The sequence below is a fragment of the Meriones unguiculatus genome, chromosome 9 (assembly GCF_030254825.1).
Source record: "Meriones unguiculatus strain TT.TT164.6M chromosome 9, Bangor_MerUng_6.1, whole genome shotgun sequence".
Classification (NCBI taxonomy): domain Eukaryota; kingdom Metazoa; phylum Chordata; class Mammalia; order Rodentia; family Muridae; genus Meriones; species Meriones unguiculatus.
The window spans coordinates 69,815,702-69,833,280 of NC_083357.1; the positions used below are offsets into that span (position 1 = coordinate 69,815,702).

At 36.4% G+C, this 17,579-nt stretch overlaps 1 protein-coding gene across 1 annotated transcript in view; it reads right to left on the reverse strand.

Moving 5' to 3' along the window:
- Window positions 1-17,579, reverse strand: part of Rb1 (RB transcriptional corepressor 1) — a 133,645-nt gene that overhangs the window by 12,301 nt on the left and 103,765 nt on the right. Inside the window, exons 18-23 of the mRNA XM_021645595.2 lie at window positions 9,661-9,776; window positions 6,295-6,440; window positions 4,961-5,106; window positions 1,584-1,688; window positions 399-512; window positions 132-295 (exon numbers count right to left, since the gene is read on the reverse strand). Coding sequence (XP_021501270.1) covers window positions 132-295; window positions 399-512; window positions 1,584-1,688; window positions 4,961-5,106; window positions 6,295-6,440; window positions 9,661-9,776 — 791 coding nt within the window. The remainder of the gene's footprint in view (window positions 1-131; window positions 296-398; window positions 513-1,583; window positions 1,689-4,960; window positions 5,107-6,294; window positions 6,441-9,660; window positions 9,777-17,579) is intronic.

The window sequence follows — 17,579 nt, forward strand, 5'->3', positions numbered from 1 at the left end:
AACGGCATAGCCCATTTTGAATAAAAAAAGCTTTACATTTTTATGCCTAAATCAAAATTATCAAATGTATGTGTGTGTGTGTGTGTGTGTGTGTGTGTGTTTTAGCATTCCCTCTAAAAGGACACACCAACCTTGATCTTGGAGTCATTTTTGTGGGTGTTGGCTGACCTTCTGAAATTTTATAAGGGCTCTTTAGAGGTGATATATAGATGTTGCCTCCAGGAATCCGTAAGGGTGAACTAGAAAACTTGTAAGGACTTCGAGGGATGTGAGGTATTGGTGACAAGGTAGGAGGCTAGAAACAAAACAAAAGGAAAAAAGATAACTGATCTAATGCTTTGTTGGGATCCATTACTTTGTTATTAGATTTCGTCGATTAAAAGATATTTTCAACATACCCTGGGGGAGGCATACTGTAAAATATTTGTTTTTAGCCTCTGCATGAAAACTGAGTTATAGAATACTATAATGGAATCAAACTCCTCTTCTCTGATCAAAACACGTTTAAAGGTCTGAGGAAAAAAAAAAACATGTTAAATACATTTAATAAATCTTTAAATTTTTCTTTTAAAATAGTTGAACATAGCTATGCAAAAGAATGCATTTTATGTAGAAAACAATAATCTAAAAGGCTTCCTTTAACTTATAATAGACGCCCTATTCAAAGTGAAATGTCACCAAGGTGATCCAGAGGAGTCTGGCAGCCACAGCAAAATGCTGGCCATCCCAGCATTTTGGGAGTTAGGAATTATGATCAAAAGCCACAACCGTCAATCCCTACTATGCAGACAAAACCACTGGCCTGCAGCAGCTGCATCCCCTTAGTCTAAAGGGTTTACAAAGTGTGCACGACTCCCTTGCAAGAAATGAAACAAACATTGAATTACTTATTTTGCAACTAGGTTTTACTTTACTCACTTTTTATCTTCATAAGCAGGTCTAGCTATGTAACTTTCCTTTTTACTTATCATTCTGAGTAGGAGTTATAGGCCTGGGCCACCATGTCCAATTTGTGTAAATTTAAATTAAGTAAAACTAAAGAAATTTTATGGAATGCCTCTGTTATACAATCTATATAACTAAATTTAGGAAATAACTCCAAATATGTGAATAAAACCAAACTGGCTTGTATCACTTTCCAAAACTTCAATGACAAAGTGAAACAATAATCCAGGATTCGCTGTTGTGCACCAGAATAATATGCAATGTGTGTTTTACCATGATGGCATCTCTGAGGGAAAGGAAACTAGAGACACAAAATGGGCTTGCAAAATTTTATTATGTCTTTGTAAGAATTCACTTGTACTGCTTTTTCGTATGGAAAAAGAAAACTAATATAATGTTTATGTCAAAGTTTATTTTCAATATCCTGGTTATTATTATATACAAATATATTATTATTTATGAACTTCAACTAGGGATTTAGATTTCATAATTTGCCATAATTTTCTAATTATATGTCAGTTACAAATAATTAATCAATGTTATAAAATTAAATGAGACTATATGATCTCTAGGTAACAACTGAAATAAATTATGAATATTAATTTATTTTTCAAGTCTTATCATCAGAGACTACCTACCTCCTGGGCAGCATGAGGAAGATCCTTGTACGCAGTTACGATGATTTTGAATTTCAGGTCTATGTTCTTCACTTTGCAGATGCCATACATTGAACACATCATAATCTAGTAAGAGTGACAGACACACAACTTTACTATGTCATCTTGCTTTTAAAGTATTAGTAAAAGAACATTTTATTTCTTCTGAGTTTACTCTCTCTTCTGAGCTCAGTTTGAAAGTCTATGTAGGGTGTTTAACCAAAACATTTGTATTTACAAAAAAAAAAAAATGCAAACAGCTAACTCAGTTACTCAGGACTGACGAACCAGTTTAATTAGTTTACCCTAATTTTGGCTCTAGTTCCTTAATGTTTATCAAAAGTGTTAAAACCAGAACAAGCTAACTGTATGATTCATCCATCCTTTCTTTTTTTAAGATTGTGTGAAAAGGTCTCAAGCTAGCAAATGAGGTAACATGTAATGATCTGGTGCATAAGGAAGAGCTGAGGACAGAGCCTCCATTGTTAACCATGTTCTGACTCTCCTCTGAATGTTAGGCTGGGTCAGTTTCATTGCTGAATTTTCATTAGGATGTATCCTTGTGATAAATAGATTATCTATATAGTATCTTTCAATAGAACAATATTTAAAATGTAAAACTAACATTTGAGAATTATTCTCTGTGGCCTTAAATGTTAATTTTTAAAATATGTATGAGCTTTTTCACCTTATTTAAGAATTCATCATTTCTACAATATTTTTGCTCCTATCTTGATATTCCCAAGGATTCCTTCTCAGCGTACTGTGCACAGTGTCTTACAGCTGAGCCTCAAACTGAGAATGCCGTTTATGTTGCAGTGTGGCAACTGATATTTTCATTTACTTCAATATCCTGAAGTATCACTCATAAAAATCTGAAGTGCAAAAAAACCCCTTATTTCTCTAGGAAGCTGGATTTCTACATTATAGAAAGTGGTAGGGATCATAAAGCAATAAATATGTATAAAAAAACTAGTGTACTGCAATTGATATATACAAATATATTTAAGTCATGTCTTTCAAATGTATTTTTTGCCTATTAATATCATTCTTGTTGGAAACATTACCAATCTCACTGAAATAGAAGGATTATATAAGTACATTTTGAAAAATTATGTACCAATAAAATGACTAAGATGAAATGCAAAAGTTTCTCTAGCTATGCAAAATGCCAATACTGATTGAAAAATAAAAGAAAATCTAATTCCGAATTATTAAACAGTAAGTGTTCACAAACAAAAGCCCATACCCATAGGACTTCATTGGTGAATTCCATCAAATTTCAAGAAGAAAAGACGACTCATTAAAAAATCTTCAAAAATTGTTCCAAAATTAGAAGTTCCCAAGTAATTGTATGAGGCTATTATTTTGCTAGTACCAAAACCACACAGATCAATAGACAAAAATGAACCCCCCCATTTTGTGTTTTTCGAGATGGAGTTTTTCTGTGTAGTTTTGGTTCCTGGACTCACTTTGTAGACCAGGCTGGCCTCGAACTCACAGAGATTCACCTGCCTCTGCCTCCCAGAGTGCTGAGATTAAAGGCAGACATCACCATGCCCAACTAATTTCCCTTATTATTAAAAAGAATAACATATTTAAGAATATAGTTAATAAAATAAGTATAAGATTTGTAGTTTTAAAACCATAAAACACTACTAAAAGAAATTAAAACCTAAAAGACTGGAAAGAAATAACATATGTCTGGATTAAAGACTTCATGCTCAGATAGTAATATTTTCCCACACTGCCATATCAGTCAATGCACTTTCTTTTACAATCTTTAGAGAAAGTGATAAGTCAGTCCTAAAAAACATATGAAGATTTAAATTTCAGGACAGTTAAATTGATCTTGAAAAAAGAATAAAGTGCAATCATGTCCCTTTATTAGAAAAATTGTAATGTATTATCAAAATTGTAAGTGTATTCTCAGCAGAATACCTATCTAGACGAACAGAACTGAGTCTCCGAAATACACATGTCTACATCTAAAAATAAATAGCTTTCCAACAGCTGCCAACAAAGAAAAACAAAGAAAACACATTTCAAGGAATTGCGCTGGGATGTGTGTGGATGGTTTATCTCAGTGGAGTGCTTTCTACAAAGAGGCTCTCGGTTAAACTCCTAACACCAGGAAGAAAAGGCAAGAGGGGAAAGAGGAGTGAAAAGAGGGAGCTAATAGTGCTGGAATAACTAGTTATTCCAATACCAACACGAAGTAGTAGACTCCCTCTTCTATACTGTTGAAAACTAAGTTAAAATGGATTCAAACTTACACGTAAAAGCTAGGAGTATAAAACTCTTGGAGGAAAAGGAGGTCTTAATGACTTCAAATTTGACAATATTTTTGTTTATAAACATCAAACCGCCAATAACCAAAGGGAGGGGGGACCTGAAGTTTTCATGTGATTATATTTATGTAAAATATCCAGATTAGGCAAATCTACAGAAAAAGAAAGCAGATTAGTGTTGGTGAGGGCCCTTAGAGGAAACAGTTTCTCTTTGGTGTGATAAAACGGTCTAAAAATAAAATAGATTGTGGTAGCTTTACAACTCCACAAATATACTAAAACCACTGAATTATGCATTTTAAATGTACGCACTTAATGGTACATGAATTATATTAAGAAGCTGTTACCTACTCCTCCAAATGTTCTTTTACCCCTTTAAGAAGAGAAAGGAAGCTATGGGGGATCATTCCATTTATAAGGCCACCTTCTGGAACTTCTCCCTCCCTCCCTCCCTTCCTGTTTTGGTTCTTTTTAAACCTTTTTGTCTTTTTACCTAGTATTAGACCACCAGTGCTTTGTGTACAATAGACAAATGCTTCATCACTGAGCTACATCACCAGCCTTTTTATTATTTTCATTTAGATGGGGTCTCACTAAGTTGCCAGGGTGGCCTTGAACTTATCATGTAGTGCTGGCAGTCCTCAAACTTGTGAGTCTTCAGCCTCACCTTCTCGAGAATAGTTGTGATTATAGGCATATACTACCACTCCTGGTTCGATCAGTTGATTCGTGTAGGGATCATGTTATTTCCACACTAAAACGAAATCTAGCTTATCAGAAGACAGAAATGGTTTTTGAGTTATTTGGTAAATTGTTAAATAAATAATGTGTGTCATTAAGCAGCTATTAAAGTATACATAAAAATCTAAAGCTAAATTTGTAAGAAATCTAAATTCAAATTTGTAAGAACTACAGCAAAAAATATAAACGGCACCCAACAAGTGACTATATATCTTAAATACTGTATAATAATATATATTAGTAAATTAATGTGGCTGTTCACTTTACATCGGCACACAGTTAACAGTTAGCAGGAAGAACTGACTGTGAAGTTACTGCTTTTCCTACCTGGTCCAAATGTCGGTCTCTCATAAGCTCATACTCATTTTGCAGTGTATGCTGAAACAGGGTCCAGATGATGTGCTCTAGTTCCGGGTGGTCAGACAGGAGCCGTGCACACAGCGTGTTCAGCCGGAGATACGCTAAGCGGTACACTGCAGATGGAAGGGAACGAGGCCTCTTTATTGTTCATTTTCAATTACGAGTCCATTTTTTGAAATAGTAAATTTCTTTATAATATTCTAAGTAGCACTGTAACAATAACCACCTCTAAGACTATTTTCCTTATGGATAAATGATGTCTAGTATTAGCAATGTTACATACTCAAGACTCAATAATAATTGCTGAATTAGCTATTATGTTATGAAACCAAGGCACAGGGGAAGGGTCAAATGATATTGTGAAATTAGGCAAACCAAGTAAGATTTGCTTTAGTTCTGTTGGTAATCACTCAGCACAGATGTTGGAAATTTCCATTAACAATATTAGACAGATTATTTTTAAAATAATGGAATTGCAAGTGATTATTCTTTTTTCCAATCCTAAAAGAAAAAAATATAATACCATGCATTTTTCTATAAATACTAATGCAGCATAGCATATTCTTGAATATTGTAAATTATATTGATGCAAAATGACTGTGAAAGGAATGGAATTTGCATTTTTATACATTTATTTTCCATGTGAAAACTCATGGTTCAAAATGTTCCTTTAAAGATTTGCATAAGGTAAACAGAACTTTTCAAAGCTAACAATTTATCCCCAAAGGGATAATTTTATTTTATTAATTTTACACTTTATTTATTTTGTATCCCTCCATAAGCCCCTCCTTCCTCCCTTCCCGGCCCCACCCTCCCTTGGGATTTTTATTTTTTAATTAATTTATTTTTTATTAATTACAGTTTATTCATTTTGCATCCCAACTGTGGCCCCTCCCTCGTCCCCTCCTAATCCCATCCTCCCTCCCTCACCCTCACCCACGTCCCTCCCCCAGTCTACTGATAGAGGAGATCCTCTTCCTCTTCCATCTGACCCTGCCTATTAGGTCTCATCAGCAGTGGCTGCATTGTCTTCCTCTGTAGCCTGGTAAGGCTGCTTCCCCCTCAGGGGAAGGTGATCAAGGAGCAGGCCACGTTAGAGACAAGGAATTTTTAAAGCATCAATGGTCTGGCTAGATTTCTGAATGAGGAGATCTAGATGGTATCCCCAATTTCCTCACTTATACAGCTGAGGCACAGACATGTCAAGTGATGTGCTCAGTGTCACATATCATAAGTACTGGAGCCACGGCCCAGCCTACTAAGCCTAGTTCCAGAGTCCGTGTTCTTAATCTTCTACTGACCTTTTTTGTAAAACAGGGAAAGGGAGGTAGATTTCAATGGCTTCTGCGTATGGAAGGCGGACGCTGCTTGTGTCTCCGTATTTGCAACAGAACTTACACGTGTAGTTGAACTTCTTTTCTTTGGAGATCTTATAGGAGAAAGATACCTAGACATATACAAAGAAAATTCATCTCACACACACACGTGTGCACCTGCAAGTTGTGTTCAATTATGCACATGTACTCCAGACACATTTTACCAAATTCCATGAGTCAGCTCTTTAAATCCGAGCTGGGAAAGCTAGCTTAACAGGAAAAATGTGCTACCTTTCCAAACTCCGATATCCCTGACTTTCCTTTAGTTACAAAACTGACAACTGTAAAATTACTTAACTTGTACAAAAGCAGGTCTCCCTTGGGTCTAGAGGGAAAAATCCAATCATGTAATAGATAGTACTACTTGAATCTCAAACCTTCCACGGCCAAAGCGGAACTCTGGATTCCTTCACCTAGTCTTTCTTATTTCAAATAAATGTCCTATATCATATCTAGTGTTTTAAAATAAAAAGCCTAGGAATGAAATATTTAAATTTCTCAATTTGTCTAGTTCCTCTAATATGCTATAAATCAAATCAATATAAACCTGTTATTTTTATATCAAAATTTATCCAGATACTTCATTTCCTTTTTTAATGTTTATCATAGCCTGAGTCACCTGTATCCCTTATTTAAAATATTCAACATCTTCAAAATTTTGTCTCCATTTTCTTGTCTTGACATTTTCTAGCCATCAAGCCCACCTGTTTTTCTAATGGTGGCTAGAATAGTCTTTTAATCAAATTATACAAAGGTTCATGTGTGCTTAAACGATCCCCATTATCTTTATAAAATCTAGGAACTCAGAGAATCCTAAGAGTTCCTGTGTGCTGCTTCAACCTTCCCTTTACTACTCCTACCATGCCCAATCCACCCCGGGTCTCTTTACAGTCCCCAATTCAGACAAACAGGAAGACTTTTCCCTGCTCAGCACTCAGTTGCCATTTAGGTCCCAGTCAAAATATCACGTCATCAGAAAAGGGGGCCTATCTAAACATTCTATCCCCTTCTCTGTCTCACCTGCATGTCACTCCATTGTTGCATTCCCGCACTAGTACTCTAAAAATCAACTTATGCTAGTTCATTGTCCACTGCTTCCTTCCTCCAAGACACACAGCCCTATAAGGGAGAAGAGCCAGGCCATCTAATTTTACCAGTGACAAGCACTGTTAACACAGCATTAACACATAACCATTTACTGAACTACAGGAAAATATAAAGCTAGCAAATATTATATGAAAATATTACCTAGCCAAAAAAAAAAAAAAAACTCTGTGAGCTAGAAATACTTTGGGTAGAATTTAGCATGATAATGATATCTCACGAAAATGGTCCCTGTGTTCATCACAGGAATGCTGTATTTCTACACAGAATCAGGCAGAAACATTAAACACATTTATAAAAGGCAGTAGCTACAGGGACTAAAAGAGATCAGACTTCCAGGGTTCATTTCTGTATATCTTAAGCAAGTTACCCTATTTCCCTCATTGCTGTTTTATAGGTAACTGGTGCTGATACAATCTCCTGTTTTACAGGTCTGGTATGAACATTTAATAAAAAATGCGAAGCTGAAATGCTTATGCAAATGCCCCAAATTCAGGGAACCCTTAAAAAATGTTAGCTGTTTCCTCTGTCATTACCACAGTACACTCTAATGATGTGTAATATTCCACACCATTCCCTTTACTTATGCTGCCCCCCACGGTGTGATTTATAATCCCGGAAAAATGTTTCCTACTTTGTGGCTATTACAGACTCAAATCAGTTCTGGGTCTTGGGATATTTCCTCTTGCTTTTCCAATTTTCATGTTGAAATCCTGCCTGACCATTAGGCTTATCTAAAATGGCACCAGCTCTGTCATGTAAAATTCCCCATTATACCAACTCCATGAGATTCAGCAGCTTTGTACTTCTTTATGTGACCTTATTTAGGTCATGTATCTTACACTCCTGACTCTTCCAGCAAAAACAATGTGTTAAGCAACCCAGATGTCCAACAATGGAGGAATGGGTACAGAAATTGTGGTATTTTTACACAATGGAATACTACTCAGCAATCAAAAAGGAGGAAATCATGAAATTTGCAGGCAAATGGTGGGATCTAGAAAAGATCATTCTGAGTGAAATATCCCAGAAGGAGAAAGACAAACATGGGATATACTCACTTATATAGACCTATAAGATATGATAAACATAATGAAATCTATACACCTAAAAAAGATAATCAATTGAGCAGACATGGGGTAAGATGATCAATCCTTGTTTAGAAAGACAGATGGGATGTGCATTGAACATATGACAGGAGTCTACTGAGCGCATCTGAAAGACTCTAACTAGCAGTGTTTTCAAAGCAAAGACTCATGACCAAACCTTTGGCAGAGTACAGGGAATCATAAGAAAGAAGGGGAGTTAGTCTGATGGGGAAAGGATAGGAGCTCCACAAGGACCAAATATATCTGGGCACAGGGTCTTTTCTGAGACTGACATTCAACCAAGGACCAATATATGCATCTTGGCTTTTGAATAACCTAGAACCTCCACTCAGATGTAGCCTGTGGTAGCTCAGTAACTAATTGGTTTCCCAAAGTGAGGGGAACAAGGACTATTTCTAACAGGAACTCAATGACTGGCTCTTTGGTCTCCCCACCCCCGAAGGGAGGAGCAGTCCTGTTAGGCCACAGAGGAGGGCTTTGCAGCCAGTCCTGAAGATACCTGATAAAACAGGATCAGATGAATGGGGAGGAGGTCCCCCCTATCAGTGGACTTGGAAAGGGGCACGGTGGAGATGAGGGAGGGAGGGAGGGACTGGGAGGGAATGAGGGATCGGGACACGGCTGAGTTAATAAAATGTAACTGATAAAAAAAAATAATAATAATAAAATAAAAAAAAAAGAAAGTGCAACATTCACAGCAGAAGCTTCTCTCAGTGTCTCTGGGTTTCAGCTGTTTCTTTTGTTAATCTCAGTTGAGCTATTTCTTGCTCCAGATTGAAGAAGATTTGAAAAAAAAAAAATAAGGGGAGGAGGTCTTCCCTTATCAGTGGACTAGGGGAGGAGCATAGGGGGAGAAGTGGGAGGGTAGGCAGGACTGGGAGGAGATGAGGGAGACTACCCCCGCTATACAATGTGAAAAATTGTAATAAATAAATAAGTAAATAAATAAATAAATTTTAAAAAGAAAATGAAAAAAAAAAAAAGACTGCACCCTACAATTTCTATACAACGCTTTCCATTTCCCTTATGGTCAAAGTATCCTTATTGTTTTAATGGGAAACAGCACATCTCGACTTACATGTCTGCTGCAGTGTGGTTACTCTGGAGAGGGAGGCTGAGAGGACAAGCAGATTCAAGGTGATCAGGTCCTTCTCCATCCTTGGACTGCTTAATGAGATCAAATAAAGGTGAGCCCTGTATGAAAGAAAATGGCATTTTAACAACATCAGCAGGTACGGTTTTCTCCAAGCACATATAAAAAGCATGCTATGTGACATGGTTAAGTACTATTAAGTTTAGGCAGAATGAGATCTTCTACTCCATTTTGAAATTCTTGCTTGCCAAATTTGATATTGTGCATGCACATATTAAAATAAAAAAAATGTATGTCCTTAAATATTCCTCCAACATTGAATATATGCATCTTGGCTTTTGAATTCTTTGAATATTCATTACATATAATGAGATATATCAGTGATGAAACCAAAGTTTAAATTCAGGATTTGTTTATGCTTCAAATATACCTTATGCACATGCTCAATTGTAATTTGATCAACATTTTAGTTGCATTTTTTGTCTTTGGCATATCACATAAAGTAGCATCATATTTTGATGTAAAATGTTTTGGATTTGGGGCTGGAAAATAGCCCAGAGATAGAATGCCTTTTTAGCCTGAATAACCTTTCGACTTCACCCCCCAAATCAACAACTATAGCTTTGGATTTTGAAGCATTTCAAATTGCAGAGGTTAGGCTAGTGACCTGTATTAGGAAATAAAGTAGAAGTTAGGTAAAAGATGCACAAAATATTCAAAGAAGGTAAAGAAAATAAGTCTATGAGCAGAACTTAATAAAACTGAAAATAAAGATAAAACAACAAAGTTATCAACAGAAATGATAATTACTGTTTAAAATATCAAATAGACCTCCAGTAAAGTTGATAAAAAGAAAAGGAAGAGCTAATTAATGTTAGGAACTAAAAGTGCCACATAATATAAAAGATTTGAAAAGTAGCAGGGGACTTAAAATAATTTTGTATCAATAAATTAGAAAACTTAGACTACATGAAAAAAAACCTACAAAAATATCATCAAAGCTCAATGAAAAAAATCATATAATTTGAGTAATATTGCCATCATTAAAAATTTGAATGAGAGCCGAGCAGTGATGGTGCATGTCTTTAATCTAGGCAGAGGAAGGTGGATCTCTAAATTTGAGATCACCCTGGTCTACAGAGTGAGTTCCAGGACAGCCAGGGGTACACAAAATAAATCCTATATAAAAACAAAAACAAAAAATAAAAAATAAAATAAAAATAAAATCTGAATCATAATTTAAAATCCCCCACAAAGAAAAGCCCTGTTTGGTTTTACCAGGAAATTTTTATCAAAACTTCATATGAAAGATAATCTTGCGTTTAGTTGAACTCTTTCTACATTGAAAAAATGGTAACATTTTCACATCTCCTCTTATGAAGTTAGTATATCACAAGAAATTATAATGATCTCTTGTGTTGTTAAGAAGAGACTTTGGAACTGACACAAACCTAGAAGCCCTATGTTGGAGAAATGACTCAGTGGTGAAAAGTAGGTGTTGCTCTTACAGAGGACTGGAGTCAGTTCCCAGCACCCATATGAGACAGCTCATAACCACTGGTAACTTCAGCTCTAGGAGTCCCAACATCCTCTTCTTGCCTCTGTGGGCATCTGCTCATACATGCATGCAAACAAGTAAACACACATGCATATACATAAATAAAAATAATATAAATCTTTGAAAAAAAATCCGAACACATACAAACTGGATACTTCTGTAAGAATAAGGCCATAATTAATTATATTAATCTAACTCCTTAAAAAAATAGACAATGCAAGTTAAAGATGGTAAACATAGAAAGACATAAAACATTAAGAGAAGGGGAGAGGGAATACCGGATACCTAAACTTGAATGTGGAAGACATAAGTGAAGTGAAAGTGAAGTAGGTTATACTTACTACATGATAAAAGGGCAGATGGAAGCCCAATAGTCGGAAACACAACAAATCGAATGAATTCTTTAAAATTTCTTTTCTTTTCTTTTTTTGTGTATGGGTGCTTTACCTGCATATGTGTCTATGTACTGTGTGCACGCAGTACCAGTGGAGGCCAGTAAGGGCTCTCAGATGTCCTGGAACTGAAGTTGCAGATGGTCATGTGCCATGAGGGAGCTGGGAACTAAACCCAGATCCCCTGGATGAGCAGACAGTGCTCTTAACCACAGAAACAACTTTCCAGTCCCTGCAGAAGGCCTGGTAGCTGTGATACCAGATGCCTTGGGCAGTGAGGCAAAAGGTGAATTAGCAGCAAGAAGATTGGCAGAAGTCCATCTAAGTAAGGGTAAGCTAAACAAGACATTTGCCTTCTGTCTATAGTGATGAAAAATATAGAGAGTTGGTGAGTATAAAATAGAAGTGTTTGTCCTGAAGTCTCTAGACAGTGTCTTCAAAGGAGCTATCATAGTAAAGAAAGTAACATTAAGGAAAGGTTTTGATCACAAATATTACATATCCCAACTGCTTCCTGTCTCTAGAGCCTAGGATGTTTGAAACTATGATCATATTCTCCAGGTATGAAAACATAAGCATCAACCTAAGTAAATGTTGACTTTAAGAGGAAAAAAACTACAGATATTAGCAAACCAAAGGCTTTATAAGGGAATTATATTTATACAAGTCACCACACAGTCAAAAATCCCTTCCTGGGTAAACACAGCCTCCAGCTAACTTTCAGTGATTTACACTTACACACGAATGACAATCAAGTAGTTCAGACAAGTTTCTTCTATAAAAGCAACAAAGCAAACCAAAAAGTACCTTGAAAAAAATATTTCAAGAAAGAAAAATATAAAAAGAAAGAAACCCAAATTAAATTAAGTTACTCAAATAATACATTCCCCAATAGTATGTTGTTTTTTCCATCTTAATTTCATTCACCTCATCTCAAAAAACATAAAGAGCTACAGTTTTTATTGTTCTCTTTAAAAGCTTTATAAAATGTATGTGTATGGGTATTTTTGCCTACATGTATGCCCACATATACCACATATATATAATGCCTGTGAGCCTTTGGAACTAGAGTTACAGACAGTTGTTAGTTGCAATATGAGCCCTAAGAGCCAAACTCAGGTCCTCTGCAAGAGCAACAAATGCTCTTAATGGCTGAGCCATCTCTCCAATTCTGGCTTGTTTGTTTTTGAGACAGCATCTCACTATGGAGCCTTGCCTGTCCTGGAACTTATTATGTAAACCAAGCTGGCCTCCAACTCAGAGATCCTCCTTGTCTCTGCCTCCCGAATACTGGGATTGATGGTGTGTTCACTTTTCTTAATTGTAAAATAGAGATATTTGGGTAAGAGTATCTAAATCATAGTATCGTGAATTCAGATGCTAAGAATTAAGACTAGTGTTTAACACAAAGTGTCATATAAGTATTTGATGGTATTATGATGACAGTCTTCATGTTATTTACAAAGGACAATGTATCTTTTCAAATGTAAACATAAACCAAGTTATCTATCCATCAACCCAGTCCAGTACGTATGTCTACTTTGTCCAGAAGTATTGGTTCTTCATTCATCACCTTCACTTTATGTCTCTGTACAACATGAACTAATCATTCTCTTATCACCAAACAACAAAACCAAACAACCCCCTTTTCTGCCTTTCTGTGCTTACTCTTCCTTATCTCGGATATTCCTTCACCAGAGCATTCCATGGCGGCTCAACCCTCCCAGTATGCATATCTCTTCAAATGGTACTTTGCAAATGAAGCTTTCTCCAAACATCTTATCAAGAAGGCTGTAACTCCCACTACGTCTTACCAGTAACTACTCTACTCTTACAGCTTTGGTCATTGTCACTACATTTGTTCACTTGATTACTAACAATCTCTGCTATAATGTAACAGTCAGAAAAGCATGGGTCTTGCCTATTGTTCATAACAGTTATTTCTGTTTAAAAATGCTTTGCAAACAGTAGGGGCTGAATAAGCATTTACTGAATAAATGAATGGAGTAAGAAAATTAAAGTTCTCTAAATTTCTTGAGATTAATTCTACCTTAAAGTAAGGATAAGGTTAAAAATGGAAGCTTGTCAGTTATATATTCTTTTAAATCCCTTAGACATAATTTTAAACCAGATGTGATGGTGCATTCCTTTAATTCCAGCAGAACGAAAAGGAGCTCTGTGACTTCTAGGCCAATCTGTAGTATACCGTGCATTTCAGGATAGCTACACCTACACAATGAAACACTGCCTCAAAAATAAAAAAAAAATCTAGCCCTTTTTCTTATAATTCTTCCCCCACAACACTAGCCAAATAATAACATGTATTATATCCACAAAATATAAGCATGTCAACTGTTACAGAGTGACTTTCAAAATGTTTTCTTTAGAGAGTAAAGCATGGAGGAATATAACAAAGCATTCAGTACAACCTAATGAAAAAAGAAATTCTTTCAAACTGCAAACCATCAGGCTCTGAACAAGCAGCAAGCATGTGTGAAACACTGAGGACAGTGTCCAACAAACAGACATGCTTCCTGTCTACTTTGTGTCCAGAGTCTAGTGGGAAGAGACAGACAGTAATCATGCAAGAAGCTAACTTTGTGATTACAAATTCAGAAAGTGCTAGGGAACAAGAGCAAGTATCTACAAAATGAGTAAAAACTCATAGTATAGGGGGAATAATACTTTAAGGGGAACTGACACAATGTGAGAAACAGACATTAAAAGGGGAACAAAGCTTGAACAGTCTTGAAAGGAAGTTAGGATGTGATGAAAATAAAGGGTGCTTTGCCAAGTTTTGTAGAAAAGGAAGAGAAAGTTATAAGTAATGAGGAAGCGTAAGAAGGGCAGTTCAAAAGTCAGGAATAAATATGCTTACACTGCTGAAATGAGGAGACATGAACCGTCTATTAATAATGCTATGACTAAGATTTACAAGTAGGTTAAAGACAAACATCCTATGATTAGCTGACCACAATTAGAGAAATTTCCTCAAATAATTCCTGCCTCTTAACTATGATTTCTATGCAAGAAAATAAAAATCACCAGATTTTTGCCTATGGAAATTCAATTAAGTACCATATCCATATATATAATCCTATAATGGCAAATGCTACATCAAGTTCAAGGTACTCTTAGAGGCAAAGTTTTAAACAACAGTTTTCTCCTAGTAGAGTATTGTTTTAAAAAAATAAAACAAGCTGGGTAGGTGGTACATCTACAATCAGAACACTCAGAAGGCAGAGGAGGAAGAACAGAATCTGAACTAGTCTGGGCTAAGCAAGTTCCAGATCAGCCTAGGCTACACGGTGAAGTAAGATCCAATCTTAGTACATAAATAAAACTTAAAAACGTGAGCTAGGGACTAGAGTTGTGACTCAATGAAAAGCACTTTCAAGCATGTGAAACCACACAAAACCCTATGTTAACACATTGAGACATATTGTGAATGTAAACATGGTTTTGATTTGATCACAGGTGTAGGATATGGGACTGATTCAGATTGTCCACAGCAGCAAAGTATTTGGCTGGTGCAGGCTCTGAGAGGGGCTTTTTGCCAGCTGCAGACAGTTAAACTCTAAGGACTCTGAAGAGAGAATAAATGCAAGAGTCCAGAGAGTGTTAGGGAACTCTAAGGAGGATGAAGGCTGCTGGTGCTTCCCCCTGCTGCTCCTGATTGCTGTTGATGAAGTTTCATGAGAGGTTGGGAGATATCCTGAAAGGAATATTGAACTTTCCACTAGGAAACCTCGACCCTAACCAGCAGGAAGTAGCTGAAGAGCACTGCACCCCTCCTCCCCACTAATCTTTCTCTCGTACCTGGTGTTGGGGTGTTGAAAAGGATTGTGGAGAAGAAGAGAGAAAGAGGCACTAGAAACTCAAAATAGTATAAAAAGTAAAGCCTTCAGAGATATTCATTTCATTAGCCTTGGTTTTTTTCTGCTTCGCTTTCTGGATACCTGGAGTTCACAGGATTTTATAAGCCTTATAATTTCTTTGAATCTTACTTAGAACTCAGTCAATAGGAATGGGCTTACTGGCTGAGCTTGTCTTCCTAGAAATTGTAGATACCTATGTTCCTATTTCTACATCTGGTCTGGCTTTGAAAACCCACTGGCAGTCATGTCCTGGGTGCACATGACAGTAACAGAGGTTTAGCACATCCTTTGTGAAAGGATTAATATCCTCAAAAAGGCAGCCTGGACATCTGCCTAGCCCCTTGCACTATGTAGGACTTAGAAAAGAGACAATCTGCCGGGCACTGGGAAGGCAGAGGCAGGCAGATCACTGTGAGTTCAAGGCCAGCCTGGTCTACAAAGCAAGTCCAGGACAGCCAAGGCTACACAGAGAAACCCTGTTTTGAAAAACAAAAACTAACAGAGATAGAGACCATCTATGAAAAAGAAATCCAGCTTTCATAAGATACAGACTCTGCTGGTATGTCCAGCTTGCATTCCCACAGCTATTAAGATATGCATGCTTGAGTTTTGTAAGCCACTTGGTCTCCAGTATTTTACTTGCAGCACCGAGACAGACATTTTAACAGAAATTCAGGCAATTGAATTATTACTTTCAAGACCAGCCTGTCAGGGCTTAGGTTATGCTTAGAATGACTATAATCTTCTTCTTTACTACTTTTTTTTTTTTTTGCAGGGGGTGGGGTTCAAGACAAAGGTGGTGGTGGCCCATGCCTTTAATCCCAGCACTTGAGAGGCAGAGGCAGGTGAATCTCTGAGTTCAGGGCCAGTCTGGACTACAGAGAGGGTTCTAGGACAGCCAGGGATACACAGAGAAAACCCTGTTTAGAAAACCACCCCCCCTCAAAAAATAAAAAAACCAGAAATCAAATATTATATATTAAAAATTACAAATATTCTTAGCAACAAAGATTAGAGTTTAAAATTATATACTATTTCTTTCTATGATAATTGTGTTAAAGTTGTTTTTTAAGATTTCATTTTTCAAAAAATTCATTTTTCTGTTTATTATTAGAATAATAGGAGCCAGAGAGATTGCTCAGCAGTTAGTAGCACTGGCTGCTCTTCCAGAAGTCCTGAGTTCAGTTCCCAGCACTCAAATGGCAGCTTGCAATTGTCTATGGGATCCAATGACCTTTTCTGAGATGCAGACGTATATGCAAGCCAAACAGCTTGAGAGATGTCTCTACTTCCCCTTAACAAAAATAAATTATGTATCTACATAGCATTAATTTGAAATGATGGCTCTTTTTGTTAAAACAAAGCATAGAATAAATATTGAATCTGGCCTTTGATCTTAAATTCTTTTACATAGTCAAGAAAAGTAAAGCAGATCATCTTAACTTAATGTATAGAAGCCAAAATACTTTTTTAACAACAACAAAATAGCCTTGGGTCATGTTCCTACCAGGGTATATCTGTGTCTGTGTGTGTGTAACCAGACACAAGTTAATAAAAGTTAAAAAAAATACATATTAGTTATTTGTCCCTAAGTAAATAAAAATCAACTGATGCAACTGTAAAACAAACAAACAAATAAAACAAAACTCCAGATATCCCTCCCTTTACCTAACAACATAATTTACATTGTCTTAAAAACTATAACCATTTCTATCTCAGGACTCAAATAAAAAAGTTAATATTTTTTAGAACTCACATGAATTTTCAATTCATTGTTATTTGGAGTGCAGCATATATAAGAGTTCACAGGGAAGTTTATTAAACATATGCAACGAAGCTTCCCATTACTCCTAGATATCCAAGAAAACAGAAGAGCTTCATTTAAGAAAAGTACCTGTTGGACTGTAGACTGCTTGCCTTCACTGTGCATGGCCCTGGACTCAGCACCCATCTCAACAACACAAAACAACAGAAGTACAACTCTATCTTCTCTCTTTTCTACCTCCCTCACATCCACCTCTGCCACTTCCCATAGAGAGGGGACATGAACACAAACAGACACAGCACATATGTACA